We start from the raw sequence: 25,064 nt of genomic DNA, 5'->3' as shown, positions 1-25,064 counted from the left end.
GAATTGCAGAATCATTTTGACAACTAACTTGAGAAGAACAATTTATTTGTTCATTTCTGGGATGTTAGTGTCACTGGAAGGCCAACATTTAATGCTTACCCTTAATAGCCTTTGAGAAGGTGGTGTGAGATACCTTCTAGAATGGCCGCAGTTACATGGTGAAGGTACTCTGATCATGCTGTTAGCGTGTTTAAGGATTTTCACCTAGTGAAAATGAAGAAACGGTAATATATTTCCAAGTCAGGATTGTGTGAGACTTGGTGTTCCCATGCACTTGCCGCTCTTGCCTTTCTAGATGGTAGAGGTCACAAGTTTGGGAGGTGCTGTCGAAGAAACCTTGGCGAGTTGCTGCAGTTCATCTTGCAGATGGTGCATGCTATAACCATGTTGTGGGGTCATCGGGGGAATAAATGTTTCAGGTGCTGGATGGGGTGCTGATCAAGCTGGCTGCTTTGGTTTGGATGGTGTCAAGTTTCTTGAGTGTTGCTAGACCTGCACTGATCCAGGAAATTGGAGAGTATTCCTCTAGCTGTATAAATCCAAGTAAGCGGAGAGTATTTCATCACACTCCTGTTTGGGCATTGTACGCCGTGGAAAGACTTTTGGGAGTCAAGAAGTGAGTCATTTGCAGTAGAATACCCAGCTCTTGACCTTCTCTTATAGACACATTATTGATATAGCTGGTCCAGTTAAATTTCTGGTCAGTGGTGATTCCAGGATGTTGATTGTGGGGAAATTTGGCGATGTTAATGCTGTAACAGATACAATGGGCCAACTGACCTCCTCTGTACTGTAAATCTTTCTATGTTTCTAAGAATTTCAAAGGAGGTGCCTAGATTCTCTCTTGTTGTCTGGTATTTATGTGGCATGTATGTATACTGACCAGATCTGGCTGCATGCATCCATGGACTGCTTCATTATTAGAGGGATTGCGAATGGAACTGAAAACTGTGCAATCACAGTTTGATGGTGGAGACAGAGGAGTAGTGGTAATGTCACTGGGCTAGCAATCCAGGGGCCCAGACTAATGCTCTGAGACATGTGTTCAAATCGTATCACAGCAGCTGGTGGAATTTAAATTCAATTAATAAATATGGAATTCAAATAAAGGTAAAATAAAGCAATAGTGACCATGACAACTAGAATGAATTGTTGTGAAACCCATCTGGTACACTGCTGTCCTTGAGGGAAGAAAATCTGCCATCCTTACCTGGTCTGGCCTACATGTGACTCCAGACCCACAGCAATGTGGTTGACTCCAGACCCACAGCAATGTGGTTGACTCTTAAATGTCCTCTGAAATGGCCTATCAAGCCACTCAGTTGTATCAAACCACTACGGAGTCTAGAAGCAGTGAAAGCAGACAAATCACCTGGCATTGACCTAGGCACCAGAAATGACAATAGCCCCTGACCCCCACTTCCCCACCCCGAGACGAAGTACTGCCTTCACATTGAATATACCCTCCATCATGTGTGGCAGTTAGATTTCAAACATATATAACAACTCGAAACTGGGCAACCATGAAGTGCTATGGCCCATCATCAGCAGCAGAATTGTACACAACCACAATCTGTAACCTCATGGCCTGGCCCACTCCTAGAGTACATTCTGTGCCCTTTCCGCCCTCGGTACTTCCTTCAAGTGGTTTACAACATGGAGGAGTACTGATTCATCAGCTGAGTTGGGGGAGGAGTGAGGTGGTAGGTGGTAACTGGCAGGAGGTTTCCTTGCCTATATTTACCTGACGCCATGAGACTTCATGGGGTCCAGAGTCAATGTTTAGGACTCCCAGGGCAACTAGCTCCCGAATGTAAACCACTGTGCCGCCGCCTCTGATGATTAGTGGTGATGATGGTGTCTGGTACATTGGAACATAGGAGCAGGAGTAGGCTATTTGGCCCATTGAGCCTGTTGCACCATTCAATTAGATCATGGCTGAGCACCTACCTCAACTTCACCTTCCTGCGCCATCCCCATACCCTTTGATGTTATTAGTATCCTGAAATCTATCGATTTCTCTCTTGAACATGCTCAATGATTGAGCTTCCACCACCCTCTGGGGTAAGAAATTCCAAACATTCACCACCCTTTTGAGTGAAGAAATCCCATCTTATCTCAGTCCTAAATGGCCTGCCTCTTATTCCGAGTGTAGCCTCTGGTTCTAGACTCAAAAGTCAGGGAAAACGTCCTACCTATATCTACCTTGTCACTCTAGAGAATACAGACGGAGTCTCCTCAACCTCTCCAAAGACAATCCTGCCATCCCAGGGATTAGTCTGGTGAACCTTTGCTGCACACCCTCTGTGGCAAATTAATCCTTCCTTACATAAGGAGACCAAAACTGTACACAATACTACAGGTGCAGTCTCACCAAGGCTGTATACAATTGCAGCCAGACATTTTTATTCTTGTATTCAAATCCCCTTGCAATGAAGGCCAACATACCATTTGCCTTCCTAATTGGTTGCTCCACCTGTATGCTAGCTTTTAGTGATTCATCAACAAGGACACCCAGGTCCCTTTAGACATTAACACTTCCCTATCTCTCACCATTCAAGAAATTCCCTGCCTTTCTTTTTTTTCTACAGTGTGGATAATTTCACACTTATTGACATTATATCCCATCTGCCATGCTCTTGCCCATTCACTTAGCCTGTCCAAGTGCCCTTGAAGCCTCCTTGCATCCTCCTCACAACTTACATTCCCATCTAGATTTGTGTCATTGACAAAGTTGAAAATATTACAGTTGGTCCCCTCATTCAAATCATTGATATAGATTGTAGACAGCTCTGGTCCTAGCACTGACTCTTGCAGCACCCCACCAGTAACTGCCTGCCATCCTGAGAATGACCCATTTATTCCTACTCTCTGTTTTCAGTCTGTTAACCTGTTCTCAATCTGTACCAGTATATTACTCCCAATCCCATGTGCTCTAATTTTGTTTAATAACCTTCTGTGTGGGACCTTATCAAATTATTCAAATACCCCACATCCACTCATTCTCCTTTATCGATGCTACAGGTAACATCCTCAAAAGACTCCAACAGGTTTGTCAAACATGATTCCACTTTCATAAATTCATTTTGACTCTACCCGATCAACTTATTTTCCAAGTGTCCAGCTTTGTCTTTTGTTTTGCCTGCTTTCTAATTTCACTTACTACTTTTCCACTTCCTGTTACCAGTTTTGCTTCCGTCCAATCTGGGCTCCCTCTCAGGTTCCCATCCTCTGCCAATCTAGTTTAAACCCTCCCCAACAGTAAACCTCTCTGCAAGGAGGTTAGTCCCAGTCCTGCTATGGTGCAACCCTTATACAGGTCCCACCTTCCCCAGAACCAGTCCCAATGCCTCAGAAATCTGATGGCCTCCCTCCTACACCAATTCTGCAGTCACATGTTCAATCGCACAATCTCCCTATTCCTATGCTCACTAACACCTGACACTGGGAGTAATCCTGAGATTACTGCTTTTAAGGTCCTGCTTTTTAATTTCTTTCTGGACTCCCTCAAACCTGCTTTCAGGACCTCATCCCTCTTCCTACCTGTGATGTTGGTTCCAATGTGGACCATGACTCTGGCCGTTCACCCTGTCCCAGAAGAATCTCCTGCAGCTGCTCTGTGACATCCTTGATCCTAGCACCAGGGAGGCGACATAGCACCCTGGAGTCACATCTACGACCGCAGAAATGCCTTTCTATTCCCCTAATTTATGAATCTCCTATCACTATTGTTCTTCCACCTTTCATTCTCCCCTCTTTGCAGCTGAGCCACCCATGGTGCCATGGACTTGGCTCTTATTGCACTCCTGAGAAACCATCACTCTCATCAGTATTCAAAATGGAAAACTGGTTAGTGAGCGAGATTAACTCAGGGGACTCCTGCACTAACTGTCTGGTTCTCTTAAACTGCCTAGCAGTCACCCATTCCCTCTCTGCCTACTTGCATGCTTCTAACCTGTGGTGTGACCACCTCCCTAAATGCACCAGAGTTACCCCAGCCTCCACTTAAATTCCAAAATTTGGAGCTAAAGGTTTCTGCAGATGTTTGCCCAGGCCACATTGTGTGTCCATGACTTCCCATATACCACAGGATGCATATTCCACTTATCCGAGCTGCCCTGCCATACCTTAACTTTTATAAACTACTTACGATAGATAGAATAACTTATCAGTTGCTCACCATACAGCTTCTTCCTCTGCACCCAAGTAAAAATTTAAATTCCAGCAGCAGTGGTGGGAGTTATACACATGACCCAAAGCATTAGCTGGGACCTCTGCATTACTAACCAGTAACATTGTCATGATGCCACTGGCTCCACTTAAGCCCACTCAATGCCTATGTCTCCACTCATTGAATTTATTTTTATTCATTCACGGGATGTGGGCTTTGCTGGCTAGGCCAGCAATTATTCCTGATCCCTAGTTGCCCATGAGAAGGTGGTGATGACCTGAGTCCTTGAACCGCCGCAGCGGTGTAGGTACACCCACAGTGCTGTTAAGAAGGGAGTTCCAGGATTTTGACCCAGTGCCAGTGAAGGAACTGTGATATATTTCCAAGTCAGGATGGTGAGTGTCTTGGAGGGGAACTTCCACGTTGTGGTGTTCCCACCTATCTGCTGTCCTTGTCCTTGTCATTTTAGATGGTAGTAGTCATGGGTTTGGAACGTAGTGTCTAAGGAGCCATGGTGAATTCCTGCAGTGCATCTTGTAGAAGGTACACACTGCTGCTATTGTGCGTTAGTGGTGGATGGAGTGAATGTAGATGTAATGCCGATCAAGCAGGCTGCTTTGTCCTGCACGGTCTAAAGCTTCTCGAGTGTTGTGGGAGCTGCACTCATCCAGGCAAATGGGGAGTATTCTATCACATTCCTGATTTATGCCTTCTAGATGGTGGACAGGATTTGGAGAGTTGGTAGGTGAGTTACTCGTCGCAGGATTCCTAGTCTCTGAACTGCTCTTGTAGCCACAGTATTTATATGGTTAGTCCAGTTCAGTTTCTGGTCAAAAGTAACCCCCAGGACATTGATAGTGGGGGATTCAGTGATGGTAGTGCCATTGAACATTAAGGGACGATGATTAAATTCTCTCTTGTTGGAGATGGTCATTGCCTAGCACTTGTGTGGCATGAATATTACTTGCCTCTTGTCAGCCCAAACCAGCTGGAATTTAAGGTCTTGCTGCATTTGGTCATGGACTGCTTCAGTATTTGAAGAGTCGCTAATGGTCTGAACATTGTGCAATCATCAGTGAACATCCCCATTTCTGACCTTATGATGGAAGAAAGGTCATTGATGAAACAGTTGGGCTGGGGACATTACGCTGAGGAGCTCCTGCAATGATATCCTGGGGCTGAGAGGACCTAACTCCAATAACCAGAACCATCTTCCTTTGTGCTAGTTATGAGTCCAGCCAGCGGAGCATTTTCCCCCTGATTCCCTTTGACTCCAGTTTTGCTCAGGCTCCTTGATGCCACACTTGGTCAGATGCAGCCTTGATGTTAAGCGCAGTCACCCTCACCTCACATCAAGGGTTCAGCTCTTTTGTCCATGTTTGAACCAAGGATGTAATGAGGTCAGGAGCTGAGTGACCCTGGCAGAACCCAAAGTGGGCATCAGTGAGCAGGTTATTGCTAAGCAAGTGCTGCTTGAAAGCACTGTTGATGACCCCTTCCATTACTTTACTGATGATTGAGAGTAGACTGATGGAGAGGTAATTAGACGGGTTGGATTTATCCAGTTTTATGTGCACAGGAAATACCTGGGCAATTTTCCACATTGCCAATGTTGTAGCTGTACTGGAACACCTTGGCTAGGTGCATGGCAAGTTCTGGAGCACAAGTCTTCAGTACTATTGCCAAAATATTGTCAGGGCCCATAGCCTTTGCACTATCCAGTGCCTTCAGCTGTTTCTTGATATCACGTGGAGTGAATCGAATTGGCTGAAGACTGGCATTTGCGATGCCGGGGACCTCCAGAGGAACCCGAGATGGATCATCCACTTGGCACTTCTGGCTGAAGACAGTTGCAAATGCTTCAGCCTTATCTTTTGCACTGATGTGCTGGGCTCCCCCATTGTTGAGGATGGGGATACTTGTGGAGCCTTGTCCTCCAGTGAGTTGTTTAATTGTCCGCCACCATTCATGACTGGATGTGGCAGGGCTGTATAGAGCATAGACTTGATCTATTGATTGTGGGATCACCTAGCTCTGTTTATCACTGGCTGCTTATGTTGTATGGTACGCAAGTAGTTCTGTGTTACAACTTCAACAGGTTGACACCTCAGTTTTAGGTATGCTTGGTGCTGCTCCTGACATGCCCACCTGAATCTACATTGAACCAGGATTGATGGTAGTGGTAGAGTGAGGGATATGCCGGTCCATGAGGTTATAGATTAGGGTTGGAGTACAATTCTGCTGCTGCTGATGGCCCACAGTGCCTCATGGTTGCCCAGCCTTGAGTTGCTAGATCTGTGTGAAATGTATCCCATTTAGCAGTGCCACACAACATGATGGAGGGTATCATCAATTTGAAGATGGGACTTCGTCTCCACAGTGACTGTGTGGTGGTTACTCCTACCGATTCTGTCATGGACAGATGCATCTGCAGCAGGCAGGTTGGTGAGGATGAGGTCAAATATGTCTTTCCCTCTTATTGGTTCCCTCACCACCTGCCGCAGACGCAGTCCAGCAGCTATGTCCTTTAGGACTTCGTCAGCTAGGTCAGTATTGGTGCTGCTGAGCCACACTTGGTGATGGACATTGAAGTTCCCCACCCAGTGTACATTCTGCACCCTTGCCACCCTCGGTGCTTTCTCCAAGAGGTGTTCAACATGGAGGAGCACCGATTCATCAGCTGAGGGGGGGGTGGTGCATGGTAATCAGCAGGTTTCCTCGCCAATGTTTGACCTGATGCCATGAGACTTCATTGGGTCTGGAGTTGATGTTAAGGACTCCCAGGCTAACTCCCTCCCAATTGTATACCCCTATTCCGCCACCTCTGCTAGGTCTGCCCCGCCATTGGGACCCAGGAATGGTGATGGTGGTGTCTGTTATATTATCTGTAAGATATGATTCCGTGAGGATGACTGTCAGGCTGTTGCTTGACTATTGTGTGAGACAGCTCTCCCAATTTTGGCACGTTGAATGATTAATTCATGCTCACAGAATCTTACCTTACAGGCAATGTCAAGCAGTTGCTTGCCCCATCTGTGGGATAACTTTCCCAGTTTGGCATAAGTCCTCAGATGTTAATAAGGAGAACTTTATAGAATCAAGAGTGCAGTGTTTGCCATTGTCATTCCCAGTGCCTAGGTCAACACCTGGTGGCCCTTCGGTTTCATTCTTTTTTAGACTTTGTGGCAGTTTGATACAATTGAGTGGCTTGCTAGGCCATTTCAGAGAGTATTTAAGGGTCAACCACGTTGCTCAGGAGTTGCATGTAGGCCCGAACAGCTAAGAACAGCAAATTTCCTTTCCTAAAGGACATTAGTGAACCAAATGGGTTTTTATGACAATGGTTTCATGATCACTATTACTGAGACTAGCTTTTAATTCCAGATTTATTGATTGTATTTTAAATTACACCAGCTGCGTTGGGATTTGAACCCATGTAGCTAGAGCGTTAGCCTGGGCCTCTGGATTGCTAGTCCAGTGACATTGCCACCACTTACCATTTGCAGTGTTATTCTGGGCCTTTGCTGATAACTGAGTGATAATGGTGTGATAATTAGCTGGACTGAATTTGTCTGGCTTTAATATATACTTAGGCAATTTTCCACTATGTAGGGTAGATGCCAGTGTTGTAGCTGTATTGGAACAACTTGGCTAGGGACAAGGCTAGTTCTGCAACACAAGTTTTCAGCACTGCAGCCTGGCTGTTCTTGGTCCCATAGCCTTTGCTGTATCCATTGTAGTCAGCTGTTCCTTGATATCATGTGAAATTAACCGAATTGGCTGAAGACAGACATCTGTGATGTTTGGGACCTCAGAAGGAAACCAAAATGCTTTATTCATTCGGTACTTCTGGCTGAAGATTGTTGCAAACATGTCAGTGTTGTTTTTTGCACTCACTAGTCAGCTCGACCATCATTAGGGATAGGGATGTGTAATTAAGTCATCCCTCTGGCTAATAGTTCAATTGCCTACCACCATTCATGATTGAATGTGGCTGGATAACAGCTTTGATCTGATCAATTAATTGTGGGATTGCTTGGCATTGCTTAGCTTTGTCTATAGCATGCAGCTTCCACTGTTTAACATATATTAATCTTGTGCTGTAGCGTCACCAAGTTGGCACCTCAAGGTACCTACAGGTAGAAATGCCTGGTTTTGTTCCTGGGATGCTCTGCTACATTCTGCATTAGAGTTGGGGCCCTGTTTAGTTGTTAATAACCATGAGATTACAGGTGGAATACAGTTCAGCTGGGGTAATGGAGGTGCTGGGATGAGGGGTGAGTATGAGGGAACTGGGTTACCATCAATAGAGATACTACCAGTATCAATGTTCATCAGTGATCAGCGACGCAGAGCAGTGGTTTTCACAGGTCCTTTCAAAAACCTCAATCTCTTAAATTCAACTAATGGTCTCCAGCTTCCTCTTGCCTTTGCCACTGCTCCCTCTGGCTCAGTGCAGCACCTCCCCATAGGGATCGACTGCTGGTAGAGATGTTGCCCTTTATCTCCACTTGGCTGTGGGAGCATTGGGTTTGATGGTTGACTTGTCCAACTGGCAGCACACGGGCCGGATTTTGGCTCCAAAAGCCAACCTATGTGGCCCCCGGAGCTACTGTTCAAAATGTCGGTTAGGCAGGAAAGTGAAGTGGAAGATTCTGCAAGGGATTGCTCCTCCAACCAGAGGCTGTTGTTCTTCCACGGTGGGAGAGAAACAGGCTGTGATTGGAGGAGCAATAAACACTGGTGGCGGTGAGCATGCTGAGGACAAACAGGTCTTCGGGGTAGTGGATGGAGGGAGAGTGAGAGAGAGAGCCTGCCGGGGCCACGGGGGCGAAGGAGAGAGAGCCTACCGGGGTCACTGGGGAAGGAGAGAGAGCCTACCGGGGTCACTGGGGAAGGAGAGAGAGCCTACCGGGGAAAGAGAGACCTTGCTGGGGCCAAGGGGGGAAGGTGACTCTGAGCCTGCTGGGCCTCAGAGGAAAGAGAGTCTGCCAGTGCCACGGGGGAAGGGGAGTCTGCCGGGGCCGCGGGGGAAGGGGAGTCTGCCGGGGCCGCGGGGGAAAAGAGGGAGAGAGAGAGAGTGAGTGAGTGCGCGAGAGGGAGAGAGAGAGAGTGAGTGAGTGCGCGAGAGGGAGAGAGAGAGAGTGAGTGAGTGCGCAAGAGAGGGAGAGAGAGTGAGTGCGCGAGAGAGGGAGAGAGAGTGAGTGAGTGCGCGAGAGAGGGAGAGAGAGTGAGTGAGTGCGCGAGAGAGGGAGAGAGAGTGAGTGAGTGCGCGAGAGAGGGAGAGAGTGTGAGTGAGTGCGCGAGAGAGGGAGAGAGAGAGAGGGAGAGAGAGTGAGTGAGTGCGCGAGAGAGGGAGAGTGAGTGAGTCTGTGCGAGAGAGGGAGAGAGAGTGAGTGAGTGCGCGAGAGAGTGAGTGAGTGCGCGAGAGAGGGAGAGAGAGTGAGTGAGTGCACGAGAGAGGGAGAGAGAGTGAGTGAGTGCACGAGAGAGGGAGAGTGAGTGAGTGCGCGAGAGAGGGAGAGAGTGAGTGAGTGCGCGAGAGAGGGTGAGAGAGTGAGTGAGTGCGCGAGAGAGGGAGAGTGAGTGAGTGAGCGAGAGAGGGAGAGAGAGTGAGTGAGTGCGCGAGAGAGGGAGAGAGAGTGAGTGAGTGCGCGAGAGAGGGAGAGAAAGTGAGTGAGTGCGCGAGAGAGGGAGAGAGAGTGAGTGAGTGCGCGAGAGAGGGAGAGAGAGTGAGTGAGTGCGCGAGAGAGGGAGAGAGAGTGAGTGAGTGCGCGAGAGAGGGAGAGAGAGTGAGTGAGTGCGCGAGAGAGGGAGAGAGAGTGAGTGAGTGCGCGAGAGAGGGAGAGAGAGTGAGTGAGTGCGCGAGAGAGGGAGAGAGAGTGAGTGAGTGCGCGAGAGAGGGAGAGAGAGTGAGTGAGTGCGCGAGAGAGGGAGAGAGAGTGAGTGAGTGCGCGAGAGAGGGAGAGAGAGTGAGTGAGTGCGCGAGAGAGGGAGAGAGAGTGAGTGAGTGCGCGAGAGAGGGAGAGAGAGTGAGTGAGTGCGCGAGAGAGGGAGAGAGAGTGAGTGAGTGCGCGAGAGAGGGAGAGAGAGTGAGTGAGTGCGCGAGAGAGGGAGAGAGAGTGAGTGAGTGCGCGAGAGAGGGAGAGAGAGTGAGTGAGTGCGCGAGAGAGGGAGAGAGAGTGAGTGAGTGCGCGAGAGAGGGAGAGAGAGTGAGTGAGTGCGCGAGAGAGGGAGAGAGAGTGAGTGAGTGCGCGAGAGAGGGAGAGAGAGTGAGTGAGTGCGCGAGAGAGGGAGAGAGAGTGAGTGAGTGCGCGAGAGAGAGTGAGTGAGTGCGCGAGAGAGAGTGAGTGAGTGAGCGCGTGAGTGCGCGAGAGAGAGTGAGTGAGTGAGCGCGTGAGAGGGGGGCGAGAGAGTGAGTGAGTCTGCGCGCGAGGGGGGGCGAGAGAGTGAGTGAGTCTGCGCGAGAGAGGGAGAGAGAGTGAGTGAGTCTGGGAGAGAGAGTGAGTGAGTCTGCGCGAGAGAGGGAGAGAGTGAGTGAGTCTGTGCGAGAGCGTGAGTGAGTCTGCACGAGAGAGGGAGAGTGAGTGAGTCTGCGCGAGAGAGGGAGAGAGAGTGAGTGAGTCTGCGCGAGAGAGGGAGAGAGAGTGAGTGAGTCTGCGCGAGAGAGGGAGAGAGAGTGAGTGAGTCTGCGCGAGAGAGGGAGAGAGAGTGAGTGAGTGCACGAGAGAGGGAGGGAGAGAGAGTGAGTGAGTCTGCGCGAGAGAGGGAGGGAGAGAGAGTGAGTGAGTCTGCGCGAGAGAGGGAGAGAGAGTGAGTGAGTCTGCGCGAGAGAGGGAGAGAGAGTGAGTGAGTCTGCGCGAGAGAGGGAGAGAGAGTGAGTGAGTCTGCGCGAGAGAGTGAATGAGTCTGCGCGAGAGAGGGAGAGAGAGTGAGTGAGTCTGCGCGAGAGAGGGAGAGAGAGTGAGTGAGTCTGCGCGAGAGAGGGAGAGAGAGTGAGTGAGTCTGCGTGCGAGGGGGGCAAGAGAGTGAGTGAGTCTGCGTGCGAGGGGGGGCGAGAGAGTGCGAGAGAGGGGGTGTGAGGGAGTGACTGTGTGGGAGTGAGTGAGTGTGCGAGAGAGGGGGACTGAGGGGGCAAGAGAGTGAGAGTGAGGGGGGCGAGAGTGAGTGAGTGTGCGAGAGAGGGGGAGTGAGAGTGGGGGAGCGAGAGGGAGTGTGCAAGAGATTTAGTGCGTGCAAGAGAGGGGAAGCGAGAAAGTGAGTGTGCGAGAGAGGGGGAGCAAGAGAGTGAGTGCGTGCGAGAGAGGGGGACCGAGAGGGGGGAGTGAGAGATTGAGTGCGTGCAAGAATAGGGCAGAGAGAGGATGAGCGTGTGACAATGGAGGAGCGAGAAGTGAATGCGGCGAGAGAGTGTGAGCGTGCGAGAATGGGGGAGCAAGAGGGCGAGGATGCGCGAGAGGGGGAGTGTGCAAGAGATAGGGAGGGTGTGAGAGAGGGGGAGAGAGAGCGTGCAATGGGGAGAGAGAGGGCGAGAGGTTGGACGGTGCGAGAGAGGGGGAGTGAGCGTGAAGGTGCGAGAGAGGGGGAGAGTGAGTGCAAGGGTGCGAGAGAGGGGGAGAGTGAGCGTACAAGAGGTGTAGAGAGAGAGAGAGTGAGTGCGCAAGTTGGGGAGAGCCACTGGCATCAACTTGATTTTATTGTTTACGTCTTGATATGCGACAGTAATGGTCAGATCTTCAGATCTACAGATCTATGCTTGGTGCCAATTGTGGAACTCTTGTCCGTTGTAAGCATTCTTTTTAATTCAAAAAGAAAGGAAAGCAGGTACAGCAAACTGATCCACAGATAAATGTGCAACACAAGAAAAGTCGGCAAAAGAGAGAATTTCAGTAAGCATTATCTGACACCTTTGCGGACCAATCTGTTCCAAGTCTATCTCTGAATTGAGAAGTGGACATCACTTTGGGCTGCTGTAATATGTCAGAACAGGAGATGTTCTTGAGGTAAGGAAACTATGTAGTTAATAAGTGAGCAGATACTTTGGGTTTTAACTGTTTATGCTTCATTATGAACTTGTTTTCATCACATTGGAGAGGATGCATATTGCTGTCTGATGTGCAAAATGTCACTTCAAGGGCAGATGAACACAACTGTTTAGATCGATGTCTTAATGAGGGTTAGGTGCCAAGTTCATATCGGTGACAGAAAACCTAATGTTGTTTACTTGGCTGCGGAGCTAAATCATTTGTGATTGTGTGTCATATTGAGGGCCCCCTCTAGGCTCTCACAGCTGGGGTTTATCTTGGCAGTAGTTGAAAGACCTTGTGACAGGTTTCAGAGGAACGGGTCCTGATTCTTTGAAGTCACTTGATGAGCAATTATGTAGTCAGGAGCTGGCAATTCTGAGAATAAATGTGTCTGCTTTCCCTCAGTTCTCCTGAGCTTATCAAGATAGAGGCTGGAGACTCTGTGGTGATCAGGCACACAGGCACATTCTTGTATTTGAGTTCGATGCTATTAACACTGGTCTAGGTTTAGCATCATGAAGAGTGTTAACGAAGTGTTATCTTTTATTTTCACATTCCCAGAGATTGTAAGTTAAACATGATATAACCATGAAATCAGCTGTATTGATTATTTGTTCTTTTGTTTTAGCCTTAATAAATCTGATGACTAGTTTATGGCCAGAGTCACAGTATCTGAAAGTGTTTGCCATTACCATTTCTGAAAATTAGGATAACACAATGTGTCAATTTATTGAGCAGTTACAGTGATTAAGAGTTTCTATTTGATCCCTGACCAACTCAACACAGGAGAAATATCCAGTGAAGCTCTTAAAACATAAATCAGTTTGTAAAAACTTGGATTATACTGTGGAATTCCAGATTATTTTTCAGACCTTCCTTCAAAATCTGACCTCTTGGGTGCTATATCTGACATCCAGTTGATCATACTAAAAGAAAAAGCATATAAGAATGCAAAAAATAGCATTGATCCTGGCCAATGGGAAGGATACAAAGAATAGCCAAGGATGACAAAACTTTTCTAAGAGCTACAAAAAGGAAGTTCAAAAATAAACTTGCAATGGATATCAACACCACCACACAATTTTTGCTATATTAGGAAAAATCCTGGAACTCCCTAACAGCACTGTGGGTATACCTACACCATATGGGCTGCAGCGTTCAAGAAGGCAGCTCGCCACCACCTTCTCAAGGACAACAAGGGATGGGCATTAAATGCTGCCCCAGCCAGCGAAGCCCAAACCCCATGAATGAATTTTTTAAAAGGCGGTTAAGAGAAATGCATACACCTTTAAAAACTGGTGATAATATAAATGAAAATACTGAATTGGTGTACATATTAAATAATTATTTGGCACCAGTATTTACAGTAGAAGAAGACAGCATGCTGGACTTTTGAAGGAAACTAACATTGAATTGTGAACCCATCACATTTAACATAACTAAATTAGCAAAAATGAACGAAATAATGACACTAAAAAGTGACAAATCCCCAGGATTAGCTGGTTTTCAAGCCTGCATTTTAAAGGAGGTAGGTGAGAACATTGTAGCTGCCCTAACTATGATCTTCCCATGTTCTCTCGATTCTGGGACTGTTCCTTAAATTGGAAAATTGCACATTAGGCTGCTGTTTAAGAAAGGTAAAAGAAGGAAACCAGTTTAGCCTAACATCTGTTGTTGGGAAATTACTTATCTATAATTAAGCATGACATGACTGACTACCTTGAAATTTTTCAACTGACCCGAGAGCTGGCATGGCTTTGTAGAGAGTAGACCATGCCTGATGAACCTGATTGAATTTTTTGAAGAGGTGGCTAAAGTAGTGGACTGGGGAATGTCTATTAATGTTATTTATATAGACTTCCAGAAGACATTGATAAAGTGCCTTAAGATTTTGCTAACTAAAGTCAAAGCTCATGGAATTGAGGGAAGTTATTGAACTGGTTATGAAATGGTCTGAGCAGGAGGATGTAGAAAGTAAGGAGAATGAGCAGGTCCTCTAATTGGCAGGATGTGGCAAATGGTGTGCCACAGTCATCTGCGCTGGGATCTCAACTGTCGTCTATTAATGACTTGGAGGACAGACTAGAGAGCCACACATTTTTTTGATGACACAAACATTGGTGGCTTTGTGAGCAGCATAGATAGAAGCATAAAATTACAAAGCGACATTGATAGATTAAGTGAATGAGCAAAACTGCCAAATGGCTTTCATTATAGGTAAATGCGAGTTCACCCACTTTGAACCTAAAAAGCATTTTTCAGCTAACTTTTTGAAGTGAAACGAGGTGAAAAGCTAGAAGCAGTGGAGGTTCAAAGAGACTTAGGGATGTATGTACATAGGTCATTACAATGCTCAGGTATAAAAAATAATGCAAATGGAATGCTGGCCTATATATTTAGAGGACTAGAATATAAGTGGTTAGAAGTCAGCAATACAAAGCCTGGTTAGACCACACTTGGAGAGCACTGTGTTCAGTTCTGAGCACCATACTTTATGGAGAAAATACTAGCCTTGGAGGAAGTGCAGCATTGAACTATTAAAATGATACCTGGACTCCAAGGGTTAAATAACACAGGATTAAAGATTACACAAACTAGTGTTGCATTCCTAGGAATTCCAAAACTTGATTGATTTGATTGAGGTTTTGAAGATATAAAGATAGTTTATTTCCATCGATGTGAAATGCTCTCCTGTGCTGGAAGGTACTACATTTTCCAATTTTCTGCACACACAAATGCTTTACGCGCAGGGGGACAGGTTTCGGAGAAAATTCAGAGAGCACTGAGGCACCATATCATACTTCCTGAGACAACGTTTAATTTGTGAGATTTAGTACGCTGTAAAAGAGAGGGTCAAAAGGAATAGAAAGGAATTATCTGGTAAGATAATAGGTCGTGAGGGTAAAACATTATTTATCAAACATGCAATTAAGTTGTTAAGATTCATTCATCATAGCCAATCGGAAATAACTTAAGAATCTTGGACTCCCCTGAGGTGCTGGTAGAAGTAAATAAAGCACTTTATATCTCAAATGCTCATGTGCTTTGTGATGACGGTTCTGAGGAACAGAATGTGGTAGATCAAGGGCTGGATAGCGGTATTATGTATGATCGTGACTCACGTGATAGAGCATTTGCATCCACAGGCCAGTTGCCTGAAGTGGGAACTGGTGTGACATATAATCTAGAAGGGTCTAGCGAATGGAAGGATGTTACAATTGTGGGGGATGCAAGAAAATGAAGGCAAGTTTAAATATTGGCTTAATATTCAATATGATGGCCAAGAGGTGAGATTGATGGCCTGGCAGAATGGGATGAAAGAGTGGAGTGTGAGAAAGCATAGTGAATTTGGAAGTCACTCTTGCGCCAGAAAACAATCTTGTAATGGAGAAAGATCCTCCAATATTGCAAATGGGAGATGTTGCAGTAGAAATCCCACAGGCACAAAAGTGGAAATGGAGGTCAGAGCTTGAATAGATTAGACAATGAAATAAAGGTCACAGAATAGTTTTGCAAAAGTGCTCATGACTGTGAAGTTTTGGGGCTACCAATAATCTTGCAGATAACTTAATAAGAGAGGCAAAACAAAAAGGGTGTTAGATATTTGGAGAGAGTTTGGAATTTATTCTTAGGTACCTGGTAAGGGGCAACCAGCTTTGTCACGTAGGTGGATTTATACTGGAACAAGTCCATGTAGATGGGACTTATAAGGTTATGTGAGACTGCTAGGGCTTTTGGAGAGTGACTGATACAGATGTTAGAGTAGATTCTCCCAGTGCTGAAAAGTAACCGTCAACATTTTTAGTTCTTTTGGCACATTTTCCTGGGAGTGTATGTTAATTGACAGGAAAGCAGGATGATGCTTTTCAGAAAGAAGTGGTTCTGCAACGTTCCAAAGAGGCAGCAGATGGAAAAAGAAAACTGCAAACTAAACGAATATGTCCATGGCCTGTATGGTATTTTTGGGTGAGATTGTGTTCAACTAAAAACAGGCCTCATAATGTTTTATCGGTATCATAAAGGGAAGCTTTTGGGTGTCTTCATGATGCAAATTGATCATTCTTTATGGTGTGGCACTGGGAAATTGGAGATGTTATTAATAAGACAAGAACTGAATTTAAAATAGGGAATCAGGCTTGTGGGGTTTTTAAATATATATTTGATTAGATATTAATCAAGGTAGGTCTGGAATAATTTTGGAGACTGTCACTACCATCCTGGTTAATCGTGCTCGGTCATCACAGAAAGATGGTGTTATACCTAAAGAAGAGACAGAGGAATTGTGAAGCTTGGTTATTGGTCAGACTAGACCAGATACCAGAATTAAATACTATGATGAAACACCCTGAAGTAGACAATATTTTAAGGGCAAATAAAACATTCGGAATTTGAATCTGGTTAAATGTGCATTTAGGGTCCCATCCTTTGGTGACCAAAGAACATGAGACTGTCCATTTTTAGCAATACTTCACATACTAATCTTCCAGCTGATGCAGCTGGTTTCACGATATTTCTGATCGTTGAGAAACTTAAATGTTGTCCAGCTTGGAAAACTAAGAAAATAAAAGTCATTAAAAGTACTTTGGCTGATGAAACACACTCTTTCGGAGGGAGTAGACATGTTATTCTAGTTTTCATATATTTTAAGTGATATTCTGTATAAAGCTTACGCTGAAGATAGTATACCCAGTGAATGATATGTAGATATTTTTTTCTTGTGGGTAATATAAACGCCACAAAAAAAATGAGTGAGACAAGGTTGTGACTTGACCTTGCTATCTTGGAACAAAGACTGGCAAGAAAACAAATCATTGAAATTAAAGGTAAGTCATCAACTGCCAGGTTGTTTTACAAAACAAAATGCATTTATGAAAAAATTACTTGGAGTCCTAGAAGAGGGGTGACTTGCAATTTAATGCTATATGAAGAATATGGAAGATTTTGATTTAAGCTCTGAAGTTTTGGTTGTACATAAAAACTGTTTACTTGCCTAAATAAAATGAAGGGTATCTATTAATTTTACAATAATTTTAATTATATGCTAATGGTGGACATTAACTGGGGATTCACTAGTGTCTGTAAAAAAAAAAAGGAACAGACTCAAACTGTGATTGTTTGATGAGAAGGTGTGTGTTTGTAATGTGTATCTCTAAATAAATGTTTATAAAAATGTGTGAAAAAAACCTCCAGTTTAACCCTTCACCACCTAGCTCTCTGGAATGAAACTGTGGTGGTCTCTTTTCAAGCAAGAAATTGTGAAATAGTTCAGAGGTGCCTCTCAATAAATTTTGTTTTCTTTCATCCGTGTGAGGTGTGTGCAACAGCTTGGCATATTCTCATAACTTGACATTAGAAACGAATATGGGTAGGTATCAAGAGGGACAGGTGTCACATAGGATCATGAGAAATTGGAATAAGCCATTCAGCCCATCAAGCCTGCTCCACCACTCAATAAGATCGTGCATGATCTGATTGTGGCCTTAAGTCCACTTTCCTTCTTGTCCCCCATAACCCTTGTCTCCCTGTTCATCAAAAATCTCTCTAACTTGGTCCAGCCACCACTGCTCGCTAGGGAAGGGAATTCCAAAGATTAACGACTCTGAGAGAAGAAATTCCTCCTCAACTCTGTCTTTCATGGGACACCCTTATTTTGAAACTAGATTCCTCCGTCAGATAAAACATCCTCCCAGCCCCTATCAAGCCCCCTCAGAATCTTTTATGTTTCAATAAGATTACCTCTTATTTTTCTAAACTCCAATGACTTATAGGCCCAACTTGCTTAACTTTTTCTCATAAGACAACTTCTTCATTTCAGGAATCAGTCTAGTGAACCCTTTCTGGACTGCTTCCAATGGAAGCATATCCCTCTTTACACAATATTACAGGTGCAATCTCAACCCATTCGTACCCTCTACAGTTGTGGCAAGACTTCCCTATTTTTATAATCCATCTCCTTGTAATAAAGGCCAACATTGCATTTGCTGTCCTAATTATCTGCTAGACCTGTATGCCAACATTTTGCGATTCACAAACAAAGACGTCAAGAACCCTCTGTACTGCAGCACTCTGTAGTCTCTTTCCATTTAAATAATATTCTGCTATTTAATTCTTCCTGCCAAAGTGAACAACCTCACAACTTTCCACATTATACTCCATCTGCCGAATTTTTGCCCACTTGCTTAACCTATCAATATTCCTCTGCGGACTCTGTATCTTCCTCACAACTTGCTTTTCTGCCTATCTTTGTATTGTCAGCAAATTTGACTACAATACACTCAGTCCCTTCATCTAAGTAAACAGCTGAGGACCCAGTACTGATCCCTCTGACACTCCACGAGTTACAGTCTGCCAACCTGAAAATTATTTATCAAGACCCTCTTTTTTTTTCCCTTGCTAATTAGCCAATTGTCTATCCATGCTAATATATCACCTCGAACAGCCTGAACTCTTATCCTGTGCAGTAACCTTTTATGTGGCTCTTATCAAATGCCTTTTGGAAATCCAAATACACTACATCCACTGGCTCCCCTTTATCCACCCTGCTTGTTACATCACCAAAGGGCTCTAATAAATTCATCAAACTCGATTTCCCTTTCACAAAATCATGTTGACTGCCTGATTATATAATGATTTTCTAAATGTCCTGCTACTACCCCCTCAACAATGGATTCTAGCATTTTCTCAATGGCAGATATTAAATTAACTGATCTATAGTTTCCTGCTTTCTGTCTCCTTCCTTGTTGAAAAGTGTTGTGTGACATTAGGGGTTTTCCAATCCACTGGGGCCTTTCCAGAATCTAGAGAATTTTGGATGTTACAACCAATGCATCCACTAGCACTGCAGCCACTCCCTTTAAGATCTTAGGATGCAGGCCATCAAATCCAGGGGATTTGTCAAACTTTAGTCCCATTACATTTCCTAGTACTTTACTGCTGGCGATCATGATTGTTTTAAGTCCCCCGCTCTCTTTTTCCCTCTGCTCTCTACTGTTCTTGGGATGCTTTTTGTGTTATCTACTTTGAAGACAGAAACAAAATACTTGTTCAAAGTCTTTGCCATTTCCTTGTTTCCCAATATTAATTCTACAGTCTCACCCTCTGAGAAACCATGCACTTGCGTTACTTTTTTCCTTTTTATATACTTATAGAAGTTTTTACTGTCGCGCTTTATATTTCTTGCTAGTTTTCTCTCATAGTCCAATTCTTCCCTCTTTATTATTTTTCTAATCATCCTTTGCTGGTTTCTAAAATTTTCCCAATATTCTGGTCTACCACAAACCTATGCAACCTTGTACACATTTCCTTTCAAAGTGATAACATTTAGTTAGCAGTGGAGGTGCATCCTTCTCCTAGTTTTTTTTTCCTCAATGGAATATACCTTATTTGAGAATTATGAAATATCTGCTTAAACGCCTGCCATTGCTTCTCTCCCATCTTACTTAACAACCTATTTTCACCATTTGACTTTAGCTAATTCTGTCTTCATACCTTTGTAATTGCCTTTAAGTTTAAGATGCTGGTTTCAGACCCAGATTTTTCACCCTCAAACTGAATATGAAATCCAACATGTTATGATCACTCTTATTAGAGAATCCTTTAAAGCAGTTAACTAGCCCTATTTCATTACACATCAGGTCTAAAATGTCTCTGAAGAAGAGTCATGCAGACTCGATGTTAACTCTCTTTCTCTCTCCACAGATGCTGCCAGACCACCTGAGTTTTTCCAGCATTTTCTGTTTTTATTTAGATTTCCAGCATCAGCATTATTTTGCTTTTATCTAAAATAGTGTATTCTCTGGTTGGTTCCAGAATATATTGTTCTAAGAATGTGTCCCAAATACACTCTTTGAACTCATCCTCAACTATATTTGCCAATTTGATTAGGTTAATCTATATAAAGATTAAAATCTCCCATGATTATTGCAGTACCTTTCTTACAAGTTCCCATTATTTCTTGATTTACATTGTCCTACAGTGCAACGACTGTCAGGGGGCGTAGAAGCCACCCTCACCAATGACTTCTTCCCTTTGCTATTTCTTATGTCCACCCAAACTGATTTTACATTTTGATCCTCCTAACCAAAATCATTTCCCTCTACTGTACTGATGCTATCCTTGACCGCATCCTTGATTACACTCTTGATTAACAGTGCTACCCCACCTACTGCTCCTCCTTTCAAAATATCAAATACCATTAAATATTCCTCAGTGGTGTACTTGTGCCTCTCCTTGTTTAAATTAGAATTGTAAAACATTTTGGAATGTATGTGTACTTTTCATTTGAATTAGATTTTTTAATATTAAACTAGATCATAGATGTACTAAACCAGCCAATGTGTTAACTGTGAAGCAAAACAGGTGGACCCACTGACTGTCAGATTTCCACTGCTTTGTTGCAGGCAGAAGATTGAAGAGCTGGAGGCTGAGAGAAGTCGTCTTGATCAAGCGAACAAGGTCTTGGAAATGAAACTGGAGCGATACACCCTTCAGGTACAGGCACCTGAACTCTTGGGGGAGTGCACAGTTATACAGTTATGGCATGTGCAGTCACCTAGTCATGCAAAGATAACAGGAAGAATCAGTCAGCAAGTGTCAGTTGTGGGAATTGCTCACTTGTGGTTAAATAGTAGATTTATTCTACTCAGCAGATGGAATAGCATTAGAAATCATTCACTGAAGGATAAGATAAAATAATAAAAAGTCAAGGAATCACATATTATCACAAGTGAGAGGACAGTTTTTTTTTAACATTGCAAGTTATTATGGTCTGGAATGCACTGCCCTGAAGAATGGTGGAAGCAGATTCAATAACTTTCAAAAGGGAATATATACTTAAAGGGGAAAGAAACAGTGCAATGGAGACAGAGTAGGGAGTAAGACTATTTTACTAGCTTTTTCAGAGAGCTGGCAAAAGCATGTTGGCCCAAAAAGAACTTCCTTCTGTGTTTTAAAATTCTGTGATTCTTGTTGGGAGGGTTGTGGTTACAGAACAGTGCCTCTTAAAGAGGTATTTGTAGTGTTAAATGTACAAGTAGAACTATTTTCACATGTACAATAAAGGGTACAAGCTAGGAGCTATCTCCATGCTCTGGCCTTTACTAGTCTCTGCTCAACACCGTATAGTCGCCTGGATCTGGGTCATGTGCCTTCTTACATCACTGTGCAGGTGGTACTGTACTCGGCCCCACATTCATCCTGTATGTGCCAGACCCTTATAATACACCTCCCCCAAGTCTTCATCCAATGTATATGGAGTTACACTGCTTGACTTCATGTCTTACATTATTATCAGTCTCGTGCATTTACATTTTTGTTACCACATTACTGCTGTTAATGCATTATTGCTATTACTGTATTAGCACTGTTAAAACATTTTCACTACCACATTTCCCCACTTCAAGACCTTGAATTTGCAGGTTCAGGTGGCCTGGAAGCCTGAAAACCCTTCCACAGCTTGTTCACCATTCTGTTGGAGGAGTGATAGGCTCTGTTGTTTCTGGTACTTCCTGTTGGCTTAGAGGTTGGACTGGTACTTGGTTATGCTTTCATTCTTCCATTCCTTCATGTTGAACCACACTTGGTCGGTTCGGCTGTTGCATTAATCAGTGGTTGCTGCTATTCTAAATGTTTCTTGCTGGTTGAATGAACATTGTGCTTGTCTCCGTGTCGCTTCTTTCTTTTCTTTCTATGTGTAGGCTATCTTGATGCTTCCTGGCTGTGCTAAGAAAAAGATTTAATGATAGCATAAATTTGTATCTGCCTTCACCTCTACTTCTTGTTGTCGATGGTGGGAGACTACTACCAAGTTCCAGCATCCCTTATGGGTGTGGCATGCTGGCTGAAAGCTGCAGTGTGTGCATGGTGGTTGCAGTGTTGACCAGCTGTACTATCATTGTTATTGCAGTTAGAGCTTCTTAGACTGCCGATCACACTCATGTACCACTTCCACTGGCGGTGTCATAGTTATCTCATGGACAGTAGGATGGTCTGACCACTGGGGTTTTTCTGGGACCTGCAATGAGAATGAACAAACCTGTTCCCCAAATAGAGAAGGAAGTTCCAAGCTGAAGTTGGCGTCTGCATACTCTTGAATGTTTGAGTACTTGGGACCATGCAGTTCTGGTTGGCGAATGCCAATGGTTGTCTTGACATTCTCTGCCATCTGGAGGAGATCCAAGGATAGACAGACATCCCTGTTCAGGGGAGAGAAAGGTTGGTTATGGATAACATACATCAGTTCAAAGATCTGTTTGCCACTTACCTGAGTGGCTCCAGGATCATGCCAACGACTGCAAGTCAGATTCCTCCTGCCCTGTAAAGTGAAATGTCTGCCATTCAAAGCTAGAGGTCTTTGTGCCATGGGTCCTGGTCCAACAGGGCTGTTATGCTGGCACCTGAATCTAATTTAAATTTGTTAGATGGCCATTGACAAAGATGACTGCATTCCGGAATGAGAAACTGCAACCCTTGATGTCACCCAAGAAGCTTGGTTGTGTGTCTTCTGGGTTTTCGGTCTCGACCTCGCGGATTACTTTTGGGCCTTATTTACGTTTCTGGGGTTTTGACTTGCTCAGTTTGCCTTAGTTTCCCATCCTGTTACAGTGGAAGCATTGGGCTGTACTCGCAGGACATTGATCTCTCCCGTGAGGGCGCTTTGCACCACAGCACTGGCAAGGAGGCTCTGCTGGGTGGTTTGGGAGTTGCTTTCCATTAGTTGGGTTGTCTGTCCCTGTATCTTTGTGGCCTGATAAGCTGGACTGAGGGTTGGGTTCTGCTCCATGTTTTATTCTCTCTCCTATGCTGCTTATGGAGTTCAAACAGTCTAACTATTTAGATTGCCTTGTCCAGGGTTAGATCTTCTTTAGCTTTTAGGTCAGAGAGCGCATCGTCTGTTACACTCACCACTGTTACATCTCTGACTTTAAATCTCCATATTCGTACCCCTCTGCCACCCTGTAGAGATCATTTATCAGGGAACTGACGGGTTCCCCTGGCAGTTGGACTGTCTTATTGAATTTTCCTCTCTCCAGTATTTTATTGCTTCACAAGTTAAAATAAATGTCAAAAGATTTTGGAGCCTCCTCAAATTTGGCGGATGATTCATTAATACCCTACAATCTACAATCTACAATCGGCCCTATAGAATAAAGCAGCATGTTCGCCTGCTCTTCTTCTGACTTTTTATTTAAACCAGAAACGATGCTGAATCTTAAAAATCTTTTAGGCTTTCAAGATGGCATCACCCTTGACTCCAAGACGAGGGATTTCCTGTGCTTGCTGGTTTTGGTGGGCTCTGCAAAATGGCGTTGGCATGCTTCTTGAAGAGGACTCTTAATAATGGCTACTTGGATCAGCTGTACGTTGACTTCTTTCGTTCCATGGTTTGCTATGTTGAGTAACGAGGCATTCGAATTTAAAGTTACGCTTGCCGTTTTCCGAGCTGGACAGTCATGACATTCCTGAGAGATTTAAATAATTAATTTTTTTTTCTTATCTTACAAATTCAGAGGCCACGTGTTGGGGCTTTGACTGGGGAGTCAATGGGGAATTGGGTTTTAGCAATGGGCTTTCCTTCAACAGCATCTCTGATACTTAATTAGGGAAAGGGCTCTCAGCACTAGCTGTCCCTGGAACTTCAAAGGATTTAGCTCACCCTTGCTAGCTCTGTGCTCTGAAGCTGGATTTCCAAGGGAGATTCAATGGCATCTTCTGCTGCAGTAAAAATCTCTGTCTTCAGCTTCCAGGCCTTTTCTCTGGAGTTTTTTTTCATGGCTTAGTTTCTGCTGGGAGCTTCTTTCAGGTCAGAATTTTCATTGAAGATTTTTCTTAGTCATCCAGCATTTTGGCTTGCTTCAGTATTTAGCAAGGTTGAGGGTTTTTGGTGCCCAGCTGCCACAGTGTTGGGTGGATGTTGGTTACCGAACAGTGTCTTTTAAGGAAGTCTTCGTAGTTTTCACTAGGTTAACTGTAAGTCTTATTAACAAGTGGAACTATTTACACAATTACAACAAAGGATATAGCCTAGGAGCTATCTCTGTGCTTATGTCTTTACCAATCTTTATTCAACACCACACTGGCCCTGGGGCCTGGGTCATGTGCCTTCTTACATCAGTGTGTGGGCGGGACTGTACTCAGTCCCACATTAACTGTGAATGTGCCAGACCCTTATACTACAATTCTATTCTGTGATTTTAAACCAATAACTTAATTTTGTTTGGAAGGAATTTTTTTTAAACATTGTACCATTTATCACTGCTAAGTGTTGAGTTGACTTTCCAACTAATTGTATCAATTTACAGTAATACCTAATAATTACATATGTGTAAGTTTTGAGTCACACTTCAATATCACAATTTACAAATTGTCAAAAGCTTAGCTAAGACAGGGATCCATTTCAATGTTTTGTTTCTGACCTGAAGCCATCAACCTCTGATTGTTCAACTGTCCTGTTTTGAGTGTTTTTTATTTATCCTTTTATGGGATGACAAGGCCAGCATTTGTTGCCCCTCCCTAATTGCCCTGGAGCTAAGTGACTTGCTCGGCCATTTCAAAGGGTCGTTAAGAGTCAATCACGTTACTGTGAGGCTGGAGTCACATGTAGACCAGACCAGGTAAGGATGGCAGCTTTCCTTCCCTAAAGGACATTAGTGAACCAGGTGGGTTTTTACAGCAATTGTTGATAGTTTCATGGTCATTATTACTGAGACTAGCTTTCAATTCCAGATTTTATTAATTGAATTCAAATTCTGCCAGCTGCTATGGTGGGATTTGAAGCTATGTCCTCAGAGAATTAGCTTGGGTCTCTAGATTACTAGTTCGGTGACATACCACTACACCACATTAGAGGGACAGGCCAGGTGAAATAA

General features: G+C 44.3%; 1 protein-coding gene across 2 annotated transcripts in view; it reads left to right on the top strand.

The window, feature by feature from the left end:
• mad1l1 (mitotic arrest deficient 1 like 1) overlaps positions 1-25,064 on the top strand; it is a 996,118-nt gene that overhangs the window by 479,884 nt on the left and 491,170 nt on the right. For both annotated transcript variants that reach the window (XM_041206006.1, XM_041206007.1), the window contains exon 15: positions 20,598-20,688. In XM_041206006.1, coding sequence (XP_041061940.1) covers positions 20,598-20,688 — 91 coding nt within the window. The remainder of the gene's footprint in view (positions 1-20,597; positions 20,689-25,064) is intronic.

Source organism: Carcharodon carcharias, chromosome 15 (genome assembly GCF_017639515.1).
Source record: "Carcharodon carcharias isolate sCarCar2 chromosome 15, sCarCar2.pri, whole genome shotgun sequence".
Taxonomy (NCBI): Eukaryota; Metazoa; Chordata; class Chondrichthyes; order Lamniformes; family Lamnidae; genus Carcharodon; species Carcharodon carcharias.
Note: the sequence above shows the minus strand (reverse complement) of the source record. Positions and strands in the feature narration are given on the sequence as shown.